A 14,870-nucleotide genomic window follows, 5' to 3' on the forward strand; every position below is an offset into this window, starting at 1 on the left:
TATTGCCTTTGGCTTATATTTGGTTTGAATTATCAATAACACTGCATCCCCATAGTTTGTTTGCATTGCTTAATCCACATTTCACAGCCAGCCAAGATCAAATATGATTTTTTTGACATACAAATAGCAAAGAGAAAAACTGGGGTTATTATGTTTCTCATTTACTTTTTATTAAACCTCATATTATAAACATACGCAGCATTTTTCTGCCACTTCCTGGGCCTCAAACCAGGGCTCTTGTTATTGTTAAATATCAGCTTGCTTTGCCATCTCTTCATCCACTGCTCTTAAACATATTTATGTTGGCTGTGACTGACTAGAAAAGACCCCTCTGTGGGTTTGAAGTTGTTAAGAAATATCCTCAAACCATTCAAAGACACTGATTCAGCCAGACTGGTTCAAAAGCAAACCTGATTTTGAATAATTGTATGGCGACAAAACACTCAAGCTATCATACTTCATGCGTATGATAAAGGATTATTATTATTTGGATAATAACAGAGGAGATGTTTTACAGCACAGTGTATTAGGATTCTGGTGGGAAAGAGGAAAATAGTTCGTAATCTCTTTACACACGGCGGCCACAACAAAGAGGAATAAAAGAATCAAAATGAGACTGTGTGAGAAACCCTTCAGAGCCGGCGGTACATCTGTATCTGTACTTCACAGTTAGTTACACTGGTGTATTTCCAACAATACATTGTATGGGTCAAAAGGATTGATTTTTCTTCAATGGCAAAAATCATCAGGATATTAAGTAAAGATCATGTTCCATACATTTTGTGGATGCCGCAAACAAAAATGACACCTACAAACTTCACTTGCTGCTTCCTGTAATCAATTACCCACTTAGGTTTGGAATCTATGTAAAGCTTAGCATTACTGCTTTCGGGTTCATATGCTCAAAACAATGTCATTACAGCGGCAAGCCGATAGAGTGTTTAAACAAGCCTGTTTCTTCTTAGCAACAGCCTGCTACAGCGCCTCTGATGAACAACTTTGAAGGCGATATTCTCAATATTTTGATACCTGATACCTGTCAACATTTGGGTACCTAAATTAAGGAGACCTGCAAGGTCCTCCTCGGTCCATTCATGTTCTATTTGCGATTGCGTTCAGTTTCACTTAAGAAAAAAATGAAAACAGGTGTTTCAGGGGATAAATAACAAAACAAGAGGGTTGTGGGAAAACAGAATCCTGGCAAAATATGAGTATTGACGTATAAAAGTATGATGTATGAAGTATAAAAACTTATTTTACAGGTTCTCAAATTAAAACCAGCTCTAAAGTTTCACTACTGATTTACCTTCATATACTTCTCAGATCTCTTCTCATCTTATCTCTCCAATTTCATAGTTACTGTATGTCTATGACAAGAATAGAAATGTTTGTATCATGGCACTAAAACTACAACAGTACAATCACTTATTTAAGTTGCTTCGGATAAAAGTGCCTAAATGTAAATGTTAAACATTGTTGTTGGAGTTTCCATCTATACTGGATTCTTATTGGCTACTTTCCAGTAATATTCGGTCCAAGTCATCCATTTAAAAAATATTAGCATTTTTCTATACGTTGACTAATTTGAAACAGTTAGACATATGCTTTCAGATCATAATGTTTTTAAGACCATGAAAACAATTACTGTCAAGTTTCCCTAGACTTTTGTTTTGCTTTCAACTTTTGATTCATCATGCTCTCTAGATGGTCCACTGGAACTGCAGACCCTGTCTTTGTTGCCCTCGCTGAGGCAGGTGGTGTTTAAAGGGGACAGACTGCCTTTCCATTGTACTGCTTCCTTGGTGGACAAAATCACTGCTTTACACTGGCAGCACAATGGTCGGCCTGTCACCAGTGACCTTACGCATGGGATTCATCTGGAAGAGAGTGTGCAACATGACTGCACATTCATAACCAGGTAACCCAAATGTTTAGCTGTGAAGATCACTGCATGTGTTAACATAAACCAAGAGCTAAAGGGAAGCAAACCAAACAAAGTGAGAGTACATTGGGATAGGATAGCAAGGAAATGCAAGGAACATGATGGATGGATGGAATGGAATGAACAAATTGGGATGACATGAGATATAACATAACATATTATATTTGTTTATTTTAGTGAGCTGATCCTGGCAAATGTCCGCATTGAGGCGAGTGGTGAATGGGAATGCGTGGTGTCCACGAGCCGCGGGAATTCCTCACGAAGTGTTGAGATTGTGGTACTGGAGAATAGCGCCTCTTTCTGTCCGGAGCAGAGAGTAACCAACAACCGAGGGGAGTTCAGGTATGAGAGGTGTCTGTGAACAATAATAATATTTCAAACTGTGGCAAAATATCAACGGCCCCCTCTTTGGCCTTCAGGTGGCCTAGAACTCTGGCCGGCATCAGCTCGTACCAGTACTGTCTGCAGCTGCGCTACCCCTCCTTAACTTTGGGGGGCGGTGTGGAGCAGAAGAAAGCATCACGCTACTGTGACCGTTCTGGACGCTGGGAAGAGGGAGATTACTCTCAGTGTCTTTATACTAATGACATCACGAGGGTCCTGCATACATTGATACTGGTCAGTGTTCGACTTTGAGATTTGACACTGACACGTCCCAGACGTTTCTCTGTGAAACAGGACAATCTTTAAAAAATGCATATGTTTATTTTTTGTTTGATTCCTGCAGGAAAACAAATACAATGGGTGCATTTTTTTGTATATTTCCTTCATGAAATGTCATATTAAATCATAAGAATGCTTTTAAATGCAAATACTGAAAGACATTTTTATTCTTGATTCTTTAAAAACATACATTATAATGGAAAACATAGTTTTTTCATTCAAGGAAGTTCGGTCATTCATATAAAAGTCATAATAAGTTATGTAAAAATGTAAAAAAAACTGTAAAATACGACGGTTAAATATGGCAGTAAAATAGTTAATTTAATATTAACAAAAATATAATAACAATCTTTATGCAAATAAAATGCTTTACATAATGATAAAAAATAATAGTAAAAAATAAATGTGTATATATATATATATATATATATATATATATATAATATTTTAAAGTGTTTAACATTCAATACATGGCAACCTTATACTGTGTATTTAACACATTCTGTAAGTGTTTGTGTCCGATGGTGTGACAGCAAAACATTTATATTTATATTTGTAACATAAAATACCATAAGAGAGATTGATCTCCATTATTATATTTTTTTCAAATGTTTAAGGTCTTACCATAGGACACGTGAACAGTTAATTTGTCAACTTGTTACATATATATATATATATGTAAGTTAAAGAAGCCAAAGAGAACATAATAGTTATTTAAGTGTAACATGTTGTTGCCTTCAGATGCCCATCAACACCTCCAACGCATTGACTTTGGCACATCAGGTGCGAACATATTCACTGGAGGCCGCTGGTTTCACTGACACTGTAGATGTTCTCTATGTAGCTCAGATGATGCAGAAATTCATGGACTATGTCACAGAACTGCGTGAGGTTAGTAGAACCTGACACTTTTCAAGTGTTTACTGTGTGTAGTGTGATGGTGTCTTTAAATGTTTGTGTTTTTCTGTGAGCCAGCTGTCAGAGGTGATGGTGGAGATGGGAAGTAACCTGATGCAGGTAGATGATCAGATCTTGGCTCGGGCCCAGAGAGAGGAAAGAGCTTGCAGTTCAGTTGTGTATTCTCTGGAGACTCTCGCTTGGCCACAGCTGCACTCTCACGCTCAGGATCTTTCTATTGTAAGTCTTAAAACAATCCATTGATGACAAATTTGTCAAAAGTCTAGAAATATGTAGAAAGTGTAGTAGATGAATCGCAAGCCATTTCTAGAAAATTCCAGTTCCACTGTCACAATAAGACCATTCATGAACTTGTGTTGTGGCCGTTCGGGGGTTCTCATGTCACATATTAGCATAACTGTAGTGTAAGCGCCGTCAAAATGAGGCCAGGGTCACCCAACAACCCTGTAGTCTGTGAAACAGTGAATTTCATGGTTATTAACAAAGACCAGATTGTTTGTATAGTCGAGTTGTATAGTTCATTTGACATAATGTGAAGTCTTCTCTTTTAGATTTCTCGTAACATCGTGATGGAGGCTCACTTGATTCGCCCGGCTCATTTTACTGGAATGAGCTGCACGGCCTATCAGAGACGAGAAGGGACAGCAGGAAGCCAGGTACATGATGGGATAGAGTCCCCGCTTGAACAACAGCTGCGCTTCCGCTGCACCACAGGGACACACAACACCTCACTCAATGCTTTCCCTCTTAAGGTAAAAAAAATTATTGCAGATATTAAATCAAATCTGAGCTGAGACATTGTTGAGATTTCATCCAATTTGATTTGAACTTATGTGGCTATATTATATTCGCAATAGAGCACGTTCTCTGGTACCTTTATAGCTTTACCTAAACACCATTGACCATAATTCACATTGACATGGAATTTTTTCTCTTTTCAGAATGCAGTGGCTCTTGCTTCAGTGTCTCTTCCCGCGTCTCTTTTTCCTCCGACCGCTCCTCCTGACTGTAAGCTGCAGTTTGTGGCATTCCGCAGTGGAAGATTCTTTCCATTTACAGGAAATTTCACCGCACCTTATGACCTCGCTCGCAGACGTGGTGTCAACACTCCCGTTATCTACGTTGGCCTTGGTGTGTTGCCTTCACCACAAACATTTATAAGACAATCTAGCGTTGTTGTCTTTTACTTTTTACCTTTTTTTAAGTGCTGCCTTGTTTTACAACCTTAACAGGAATTATTTAAATCAAGTGAGAACCTGTGGGAATCTGCACAGTTTAGTTCCCCTTTTCGCACGCTGTTGAGCGATCTCGCCTTTCAATAATTGTAAAAACACACTCCTGGATATATGCCCAGTTATAATGCTCTTCTCTATCATTTAATTCACTTCTGATGAATAACGGCTGCCATGATTCAAACAAAATGTCAACAGTCATCTCTGGACGGATTGTGTGGGCTTTGTGAGTAAGACACAGAGTTTGGCTCTGAAATGCTGAGCTCTAAAGTGGTTTGACTGTTAAGTGAGCTCGCCCCAGAGTTTGGGGAAAGATTAATGTTATGTACTGTATGCCTGCACTCATCATTTTAATGTAGTCAATGCGTTAAATCTAATTTTTGAAAATCAAATTTTTTCAAAAAGTCACTTTTACCCGAAGAAGCACAACTAACCCGCATCTGCCCTTTTGCTTCCTGTCTCCCGTTCATTTCTCTTTCAGAGGGCTGCAGCATGTGGAATCAGTCAGACCCCATTATTGTGTCACTGCGACACACATCACCTGGTAATGACCCTGTTGCGGTTCACTGGAGCTTGCAGGCCCTGAAGCATCGTGGGAGTTGGAGTCTAGATGGCTGTCGGGTGGCCAATACTGATGCGTCCACTTCTACACTGCGTTGCTCTGTGCTTAGCAACTATGCTGTACTTCAGGTAAAAGGGAGTCAACTTTATATAATTATATTTTTTCATGTAATTATATGATTTGAATGATTTTTACTCTTTCCCCTCCATTGTCAGGATTTATGAGAGTTTTCGCTTTTATAGCAGCACTTTTACACATCTTGTGAAGGGATAAAGCATATACAGATCCAAAAACAGCTTTTTTTTAAGTGTATTTAAAAAAAAACTACTGACATTCGAGAGGTGCTAAAAAACGAGCAAATAAAGATTTGGATAAAAGCGGAGACTTATCCTTTATATTATTAGGCCAGGCGTTTGCGTTTGATTAAACCATATATAACTATATAAATAATCATATAATACTTACAGTATATATCAGTAATATAAATAATATATTTTTGCTAGATTGTAGTACCATAATTTAACCAGAGGTGGGTAGAGTAGCCAAAATCTTTACTCAAGAAAAAGTCACTATTTTAAAAATTACTTGAGAAAAAATTTAAAATTATGCAATGAAAAAACTACTCAAGTAGCTAGTGACTTAGTTACTTTGCACTGATTATACTGTATATGCCTACTTTTCATAAAATGTATATTAACGTCGACATTTTAATCAATATTTTAATTATTATTATTATCCTAAGCAGATATATTTGCAGTATACACAGAGAGACTAAAGAATAGACAAACACAGTAGTGACAAGCATTTCTTTAAATTCAATCTAGTCCTAATATCATTGTAGTCCACACAACTATTTATTTAGAATAATAGACAAACTAAAGTGAACCTGCAGAGTTTTGCGTTTACAATGCATTTAACTAAACTCAGAGCATTTCCTAAGATGATCTAGAGCATCTGCAGTGCTCTCTTATGGGAAATACAAACTGATTTTAGATTCAATTATTGTTTTACATGTTGTGTGACGTGTGTTGTGAAAAGCTCTTACTTGTAAACACACAGTAAACCGTGTACCACACGCCCATCAACAAGTTTCATACCTTCTGTTGTTCAAAATGTATATTTCTGCAAGCCAATGTCTAACAGGTCGCGCGCATGTTGCTGAGTCTGACGAACAGGTCGCGCGGGTGCGCGCATATGGTGGGCATTTATCATTGCTTGCTAAAAATATGACACATTTGCAGTTTTGATTGGATAGATATATATTCATATCCACTTCATATCCGCTCTTTGTGTTCTTCGTGTTCTTAAGTTTCCTGCAACAAGGAGTGAGTAATCCGCCTCTTCAGATGATTCAGATCGTGCTGCGAGCTGATCAAATCATTTGAACTGATTCGTGAACCTATTCAGACACTTTTGCCCATTGTTCAATTAATGCTTTCAAAAGAAACGACCAATCGTGAATACCCGTAAAAAGAGACGACAACCTTGAAATAAACAAAGCATTTTATAATGCATATTTTAAAATGAAGGAACGAATGAACGTCACGTAATGTAACGAAGTAAAACTACAGATATTCTATTAGAAATATACAAAAGTAAGAGAAAAAGGATCCACTTTTGCTTTTACTTAAAAAATACATATGTATTTTCCAAAATGTTACTCAAGCAAATGTAACAAAGTAAATGTGGCGTGTTACTACCCACCTCTGAGGTGAACTTTTGTTATTGTGGGCGGACCAGATTAGTTTTTAACAAGTACAGTTTCATTAAAAATAAAGCAAAAATATATTGGTAAACTGATGTTGTTACTATACAGTAGTTATCGTAATTCATTTTGAAAGGCTTGCCTATGTAAGGTGTTTCAATTCAGTCACTTCAGTCGCTTCCATCTTAGGCCTGAAAGGCAGTTGTCTAGATACAAAGGGTTAAAGTTAAAAATAAGAATTAATAATAAGAAATGATAAGTATAGGTAATATAGGTAATAATAATAAGTCCATTGTATATTATTTTTCCACACAGTTCCATAAAAGGTCAAGCAAGTACAGATTCTGACAGCTTACTGATTCATATCTCTGTTGTAGTAAATCTTATCTTTCTAATGAGTATTTCTAGCCTGCCCACCCCTAGTCGAGTGTCGTTCCTTCATATAGGGAGGACAGGTCTCCCATTACAAACAGACAATTTACACTTTAACTCTTCATCCTGACATGTGTCTGGAGAACTTGAATTTTCGGCTTGATCTCAAACTGTTTTTATTATCTGGAAAAGGGTATTAATTTGAAAGCAGATGGGCCGATTTTGGCCATTGTTAGAACGTTTTGGCACTGAAGAGCTGTATTTCAAAATACAGACATCGGAGCCCGCCTAAAAGCTGCTTGTATCATACAGGGTCCCAGGAAATGTTTCTTGAGGGTTTCTCTGGGGTAAAGTCATAGACCCAAGTGTTTTTTTCATGTTTCTCCCCATATTTCAGGAAATGCCGGATTTCCCGGGATCAAATCCAATTTCAGTGGAAGTTCTCCACCCTGTGATCTACACCTGTACTGCAGTGCTGCTTCTCTGTCTCTTTACCATTATCATCACCCATATACTGCACCACAGGTATTTTCCTAAGGTTTTCAAAGGGATAGTTCACCCAAAAATCATTTACATTTGAGATGTTCCAAATTTGTATAAATTATTTTGTTCTGATGAACACAGAGAAACATATTTGGAAGAATGCGTATAACCCAGCAGATCCCCAAGATTGACTTCTTAGTAGGCAAAATGACTTCATCATTTTTCTTGTTCTGTTGAACCCCAAAAAATACATTTTGACGAATGTAGGACAGCAAACAGTCCTAGGGCACTTTTGACCACCATTGTATTTTTCCTACAATGAAGGTGAGTAAATGATGACAGAATTTTCATTTTTGGGTGAACGATCCCTTTACATGTGACACGTTCACACACGTGCTAATACTAAAGTCCTGGATAGTATCTTAACAGTTTTATTTTCTGTGGTCAGTTCAATCGGAATCACAAGGAAGAGTTGGCACACCCTCTTAAACACATGTTTTCACATCGCAATGACGTCTGCAGTATTTGCTGGAGGCATCACGTTGACAGGATACCCAATTGTATGCCAAGCAGTAAGTTCTTATCGGTTCCTAAACCCAGACAAAACGTGTGGCATTGAAGGTCGATGCTTTTTATGTACTCACGTATCTGTATGTTTCCTTCAGGTGGGGATTGTTCTTCACTACTCCTCCTTGTCCACATTATTATGGATCGGTGTAAGTGCCAGAGTTATCTATAAAGAAGCTTTATTGAGGTCTCCACAGCAGCTTGAAGGCGAGACTGCTGCACAGCCAACCCAGCGGCCCATGCTCAGGTCAGTCATGTCATCACACGAAAAGTTGAAAGATCATATCGAACTGGCACATCTAGAGTTGAAACTATGGCCAAGGTTGTTGCAGGACATAAAGGCCAAAAGAGTCTTTTAAGAGGCAACTGAATGGACCACCGTGATGTAAAAAACGGACTAATCAAAGACCACCATTGTGCACAAGCTAAATCCATCTGCTGTTAAAGAGAGTCAGAAATTGGAAAGAATGAAGAGCGAGAGGAAACTGGGGGTATAGAAAAAGATTAAAGTGGACATAGAAGTTGTAAATCTAACATGGGTTACACATATCCTCAGAGACGTGCCTGCAAATATATTTCCTCATTTCAACCATTTTAACCTAGACCTCCATGCTCTCCATATACCCTGGGGAAATGTGCCCAGATCCCACGCCTGCCTCCTGGGATAAATCATTCCTTTCTCTTTACTGTCTGAAGCACCATTTCAAATGACAGACAGGAAAATAGGACCGGCCTGATGTCACCACATAAATGTATTTGGCAGGCTAAATGAATATCTTTCGAAATGGTACAACTTCACAATGAATACGGGAGAGACTTCTTTGTTGAATTTCAGTTGAATTCATGTTTTGTATGCCATTATCATGATTTCTTAACAAAAACATTTCGTTTTTTTAGCAGATCTCTTAGATTCAAGATAAGAAACGAAATAAAAAGTACGGGCTGTACGCACAGTATAAACATTAAGAAAGTACAAAAGATGCACGGCATAAACTTTAGAATACGATACACATTATAAGACGCCGTTTGTTCGTATGAGAATATTACACACTTAAAGGGATAGTTCACCCAAAAATGAAACTTCTGTCCTCTTTTGATGAGGATAAAAATTAGATCGTCTTTTTATGATACAGTAGATACATATGAATAGCTGTAACCTTAGCAGCACTGTTACTGTGTTTCATTCATCATTTATTTGTTCGGATTTCCTAAGTGTCTCAATATGCTTCCCTCTACATTTCTATTTCTTTTTGCAGGTTTTATTTAATAGCTGGGGGTGTCCCACTCATTATATGTGGTATCACTGCAGCAGTAAACATCAATAACTATGGAGACAACATTCCTTAGTGAGTACAGTATTTAACAATGATTTTTAATCTTCAATGGTATTTAATCTTGCTTTAAGTCTTGTCCCTGTATGTTCAATTAGAGTAATTTCATTTCAGTGTAACATTTATTAAACAACTATAGAAATAAGGGCTGGTAAATAGATCATATATTTATAGAGATTACAAATATAACTTTGAAAAATGTTAGTTACAGTATTCCATTCATGCTGGTCCTCATTGAATCACAGTTTTCTATTTACAAAGCCTGTCTGCATGAATTAAGGAAATTAGATCCTTTAAAACAAATGCCCAATATACACTAAAAGTGAACACAACAAATCAAGTATTACACGTAATACTATATACAGTATAATTACAAAAAATATGTACAGCTACTTTTTTGTGTTCATGATACATAACTATTGTAAATGGCTTATGTGTCTTTAAGAGTTTAAAATAACAGCAAGATTTCATATTAATGTATGATTTCTGTTGTAACTGTCCATTCTTTATGTGCTTCTGATGCAGTACACTTAAAGGGACAGAGTGACCCAAAAAGGAAAATTCTGTCATTATTTACTCACCCTGTAATTTGTACTGTATACATTTCTTTGTTCTGATGAACACCAAATAATATAGTTTGAAGAATGTAGGAAAGCAAACACTTTTGACTACCCTTATCGTTTTTCTACTATGGTAGTCAATGGTGGCCAGGAACTGTTTGGTTACAAGCATTCGTCCAAATATCTTTGTCTGTCTTTTGGGTGAACTGTCCCTTTAAGATATACGTACATAATATAAATGTTTTTTGTCTGATACATATTTATTAAAGATGCTGGCCTTCTCATTTACAGGCCCTTTAAAAAGTGTCTCTTGTATACAGAGCTTGCATTGTGTTTCTGTGATTTGAATAATTATGACCTTTACCCTCTCTGACCTTTTTCACTGATCCTGACCTTCTCTGCAGCTGCTGGTTGGTATGGCAACCCAGTTTCGGTGCTTTCTACATACCAGCTGGATTGATCATTCTGGTGACCTGGATCTACTTCCTGTGTACTGCTTGTTGCCTGAGGCACCAAAGTTCCAAAGATCCTCCTTGCAACGCATCCATCGCATCACCCTTGCCAGAGAGCCAACCGGCACTCTGTGGCAGCACCAGTATGCTGTCAACAGACTCTGCGGTGGGCCCAGTGCATGCTGGGACTGTGGTGGAAGACCAGTACTCGTTGAAGGTACAGTGTTTGGCACTGGTGGCAACACATTTTGTTTTTTTGGGACTGTGGTGTTGCGCCGCTATGGCGGTTTGGCATGTGGATAGAGAACGTAAGCTCTTCAGCTGTCTGTATGGGGGACTGGCTACTGGATTAGGAATTTTCTTGATCCTTCATCACTGTTTCAAGCGTCTGGATGTCCAGACAGCATGTCTAGGGTGTTGCCCAGGATACCGTCAATCCCAACCCATGTCGGTTTATACCCATCCCTGTACTGTCACAGTTGGGGTCCAAAGTGCCTCCGACAGGGGCTCCCAACTTTTCGTAGGATGTCACCTGCCGACAGACCCCAACAGTTACTCTTCTTCTGCCAGGTCCTCATCTACTCAAAGCGGAACTACTAGCATGGCCGCAGGGCCTTGCAAACTGACCAACCTCCTGCAAGTGACGCAAGACAACACAAACAATGCCTCCCGAGGCCCAGCGGGAACTAATATCAGCACAGGCACAGAGAACAATGGCCACAAGCCTGCCAACAACCTTCTGCCCAGTCTGAGCAGCACGCTGCCCATCCAGCAGCCTCAGAGGAGGAAGGCTTGTAGTAGAACCAAGGGTGGCAATACCCAGTACCACCACAGAGGGGATGGCAGAGGGCACTTCCGCCTGAAAGCTCTGCGAGCGGGCGGAGGAGGGAGTATGGGTGCTTTAGGACCCTTGGGAACAGAGCAAATAAATATCCACAATCTACACAAACATGCTTCCAGTGAAAACGGAAGTCTACGGAATAACCATTCGGAAAGCCAGAACGGAATTCTGACCAATGGACGGCACAGAGGGGAGGGACTTGCGACAAGCCCCTCGGAAGGAAGTGATGGAGGTAGTAGTGGAAGTAGAAAGCCCTTCCCACTGTTGCCCTCAGTGGCAAGTAGGTTTGCCCTACAGCAGAATGCTCAAAGGCGCAGCGCAAGCAAAGACAATCTAAAAGTGGCCGCTGCAGCTGATAGAGAATCCAAGCGGAGCTCGTTCCCTCTTAACGTGACAACAAATGCCGCTGGGACAGTCAGTGCGACGGCCTCGTTGTCAACAGTTTCAGCACCAAATGGCACTCTAAAGGGCTCCGTGAAAGAATTGGACACTAGTGGGACGGACCAATCGCAAGGTTCGGTTGGTATGAGGAGCAGGGGATGGAAAAGCGAAACAACAGTATAAAAATAAGCTGTGGGTATCATTGAAAGAAATCACATTTAAAAATCCAAATTAGACTCCAGTACAGTACCTGGGTATCTCAACACAATATTTTTGCTTAGAGGTAAAGTCAAGTATTTGTTTAAAGTATTTCTAAAACATTGATAACTCTTTCTGCACTATTAGCCTATAAGTCAGTAAAATGGATAAGTTTCTTGCCCAATACCACTTGCAAACGATATAATTAAATATTGAATTGCTCATTATTTATCACAGCTGTGGCGTAACTAAAGCCTACTGACTATTTTTAAAAATGAAAGAAACAGAAAACTATGTTTCATAGAGTCTTGAGTATTCTGGGAGCCAAAGCCTAAATGTATATCTCCTCAAGAGAAACATTCGGCTCCTTTTAAGATCTTCCAGTATTTAAGTTTTTCTGTTGGTCTGTGATATTTCAACAGTCCACCCGAAACATGCAAGAGCGGTTGCCAGATAACTGTCACTTGTTTGTTGGCATTGCTTTTAGTGTCTCTGAATGTTGTGGTGTCAGATGAAGGACGGAATGAGAAGTTACATGAGGCTATTTTATGCATATGAGCATATGCAAAAGTGGAAGAGCTGGGGTAACAAAATATGCAAAATCGCTTTTCGTGTGTGCTTTTTATTTAACACCACTTAATCTAATTATTAAAAGTAATGCATAAGAGTCATTTAATTTTGCCAATGGATCTGAAGTTTTTATCTTCAGACAACAATCAGGTTGGATTCAGCTACGCTTGTTTGATGTTTTTTTTCACTAGTCTGTGTTTATGTCTGTTGTTTGTTATTATTCACACGTTTTCATTTATGTGTCTGTAAAAATGTACATTATGTGTTATGTATGTATTGTTCGACCATTATAGTGTTATTCATTTTTATGATCTCCTTAGCACTAAGTAGCTAATGGTATCCTTTGGTCAGTCTGACACAAATGTGGAAAACATAGACTTGACACAGATCAACAGCCCAAAAATGTCCATCCTATGTTAATTGGTACTGGAAATGTAAATCTGTTTTCACTGATAAGAGGTTTTTATCAAAAAGTGAATTTTTCTAGGTCAACCTTTTTTTCTGGCAAATAGCATCCCTATAGTTGATTTATAGTGCCCTCTGCTGGCTAGTTTTTGCCATTAATCAAATGCACTGATAAAGAATGCTGTTATTGGACAGATTATTTCAACAAAACTTTCATAGTCACTCCATTGTCACCGATGGATTTTATGAGGAAGGACACGCTTATTTTGTTGTAGTACCGTGTAAAACATGGACTTTTTAAGCACTTGGTTTAGGCCTGTCTTCAACTGATGGCTATGAAAGGCTATGAAGAAAGAATTAGAGATATACTTATTATGTATAATTATGTATTTATAATATACATATCAGTATTAGTGTTTTTGTCTAATACTAATGTAATTGTTATTATGCAATACATGATATTCAGTAATGTACATTGGATTGGAGGCCTAATAATTTTTTTAGAACCTTTTTATCTAAAAGCACAGTATCGTATCATTAAAGGTCTGCATACATACATCACTCTTTTTTGTTTCACCAAATATAAAAACAAAACATTTAATTCAGCTCAAAATTGACCAAGATCTGAAGGAAAAAATATATCCAAAAAGTCACAAGGTTTAAAAAGTCAAATTTCCTGTGTTTAGCTTACACTTCAAAATAAAATGATGTTGTATGTGCCAAAGAGTCTTCATGCCAGACACCTCCGTAAACATTTATTAAATATGAGGAGTTTAGGTCCAGAGATCAAAAATCCTGTTTTTATATTGTGCCGTCAGATTAATATAAAATCAAACTGCAGTTGTTTTGTTTTGAGCCATCAAAAAATGCATGCTAGCATATAATAAAAACATGAATTTTTAATCTAATTTTGAAACCAAACTCTTCATATTAAAAGATCATTATATTGTGACCACCGAACGAATTCTCCCTTTTTCCAAATCAAATTCGTAAAGCATTTCATTTCATGGTGACATCATTATTTGTATTATTAATGTAAGTTGAACCGTTGATTGTGAAGGCTGATAAACATTGAACACCCCATGTCATTACAGATTTCATATTCTGTATTATTTTGTAATGCAATAATAAGTGCCTACACAGTCAAATCACAAGAGGACTGTGGTCGTTTTTCTTTAAAATTACTTTTAAAATGTTAATGGTTTTTGTGACTGTGTGATATTTGCATGAACAATTTTCTTTGCCTTGGCCACAGGCCCAGAGCCTCTGGTCAGTAAAAAGTGTTATTCTAAATATTGTTTTGATTGCTAAAAAGGGAGCTTTCGATAATAACATATGTATTTATATTTTTGTCAGTCACTTCAATATGAAAATGAAAGCAACATTTTTGTATCGATTTCAGTAATATATTTGCTCCAGATTGTGCCTTATGAATGACCCGATGCAAAATAAAGGTAGGCCTTTTGAGGATAATCATCCTGATTATTTTATTTCTTTAATAGGTTTGCTAGAATGTATCGAACAGTATGTGAATGGGGAAAAGTCGTGTTATTTTAAGCAGCCTGCATGTTTTGCATTTGCCAATTACGTAACTTCTGCTTTATGTACTGTGTAAAGTGCCATCCAACACACGAAATAAAGCCAATCATAAGTGATCCTTGTTTCACTGACGCTCAATCTCACCTATC

The 14,870-nt window shown here is 37.9% G+C and overlaps 1 protein-coding gene across 1 annotated transcript in view; it reads left to right on the forward strand.

Annotated features, from left to right (window-relative positions):
• adgra2 (adhesion G protein-coupled receptor A2) overlaps window positions 1-14,830 on the forward strand; it is a 58,758-nt gene extending 43,928 nt beyond the window's left edge. Inside the window, exons 8-20 of the mRNA XM_079467179.1 lie at window positions 1,705-1,918; window positions 2,120-2,284; window positions 2,362-2,560; window positions 3,347-3,496; window positions 3,581-3,742; window positions 4,075-4,275; window positions 4,465-4,654; window positions 5,237-5,445; window positions 7,792-7,919; window positions 8,326-8,449; window positions 8,543-8,691; window positions 9,701-9,790; window positions 10,740-14,830. Of these exons, the coding sequence (XP_079323305.1) occupies window positions 1,705-1,918; window positions 2,120-2,284; window positions 2,362-2,560; window positions 3,347-3,496; window positions 3,581-3,742; window positions 4,075-4,275; window positions 4,465-4,654; window positions 5,237-5,445; window positions 7,792-7,919; window positions 8,326-8,449; window positions 8,543-8,691; window positions 9,701-9,790; window positions 10,740-12,192 (3,434 nt within the window). The 3' untranslated portion in view covers window positions 12,193-14,830. The remainder of the gene's footprint in view (window positions 1-1,704; window positions 1,919-2,119; window positions 2,285-2,361; window positions 2,561-3,346; window positions 3,497-3,580; window positions 3,743-4,074; window positions 4,276-4,464; window positions 4,655-5,236; window positions 5,446-7,791; window positions 7,920-8,325; window positions 8,450-8,542; window positions 8,692-9,700; window positions 9,791-10,739) is intronic.
• The last annotated feature ends 40 nt before the right edge of the window (window positions 14,831-14,870 follow it).

The sequence above is a fragment of the Barbatula barbatula genome (genome assembly GCF_947034865.1).
Source record: "Barbatula barbatula genome assembly, chromosome: 11".
Lineage (NCBI taxonomy): Eukaryota > Metazoa > Chordata > Actinopteri > Cypriniformes > Nemacheilidae > Barbatula > Barbatula barbatula.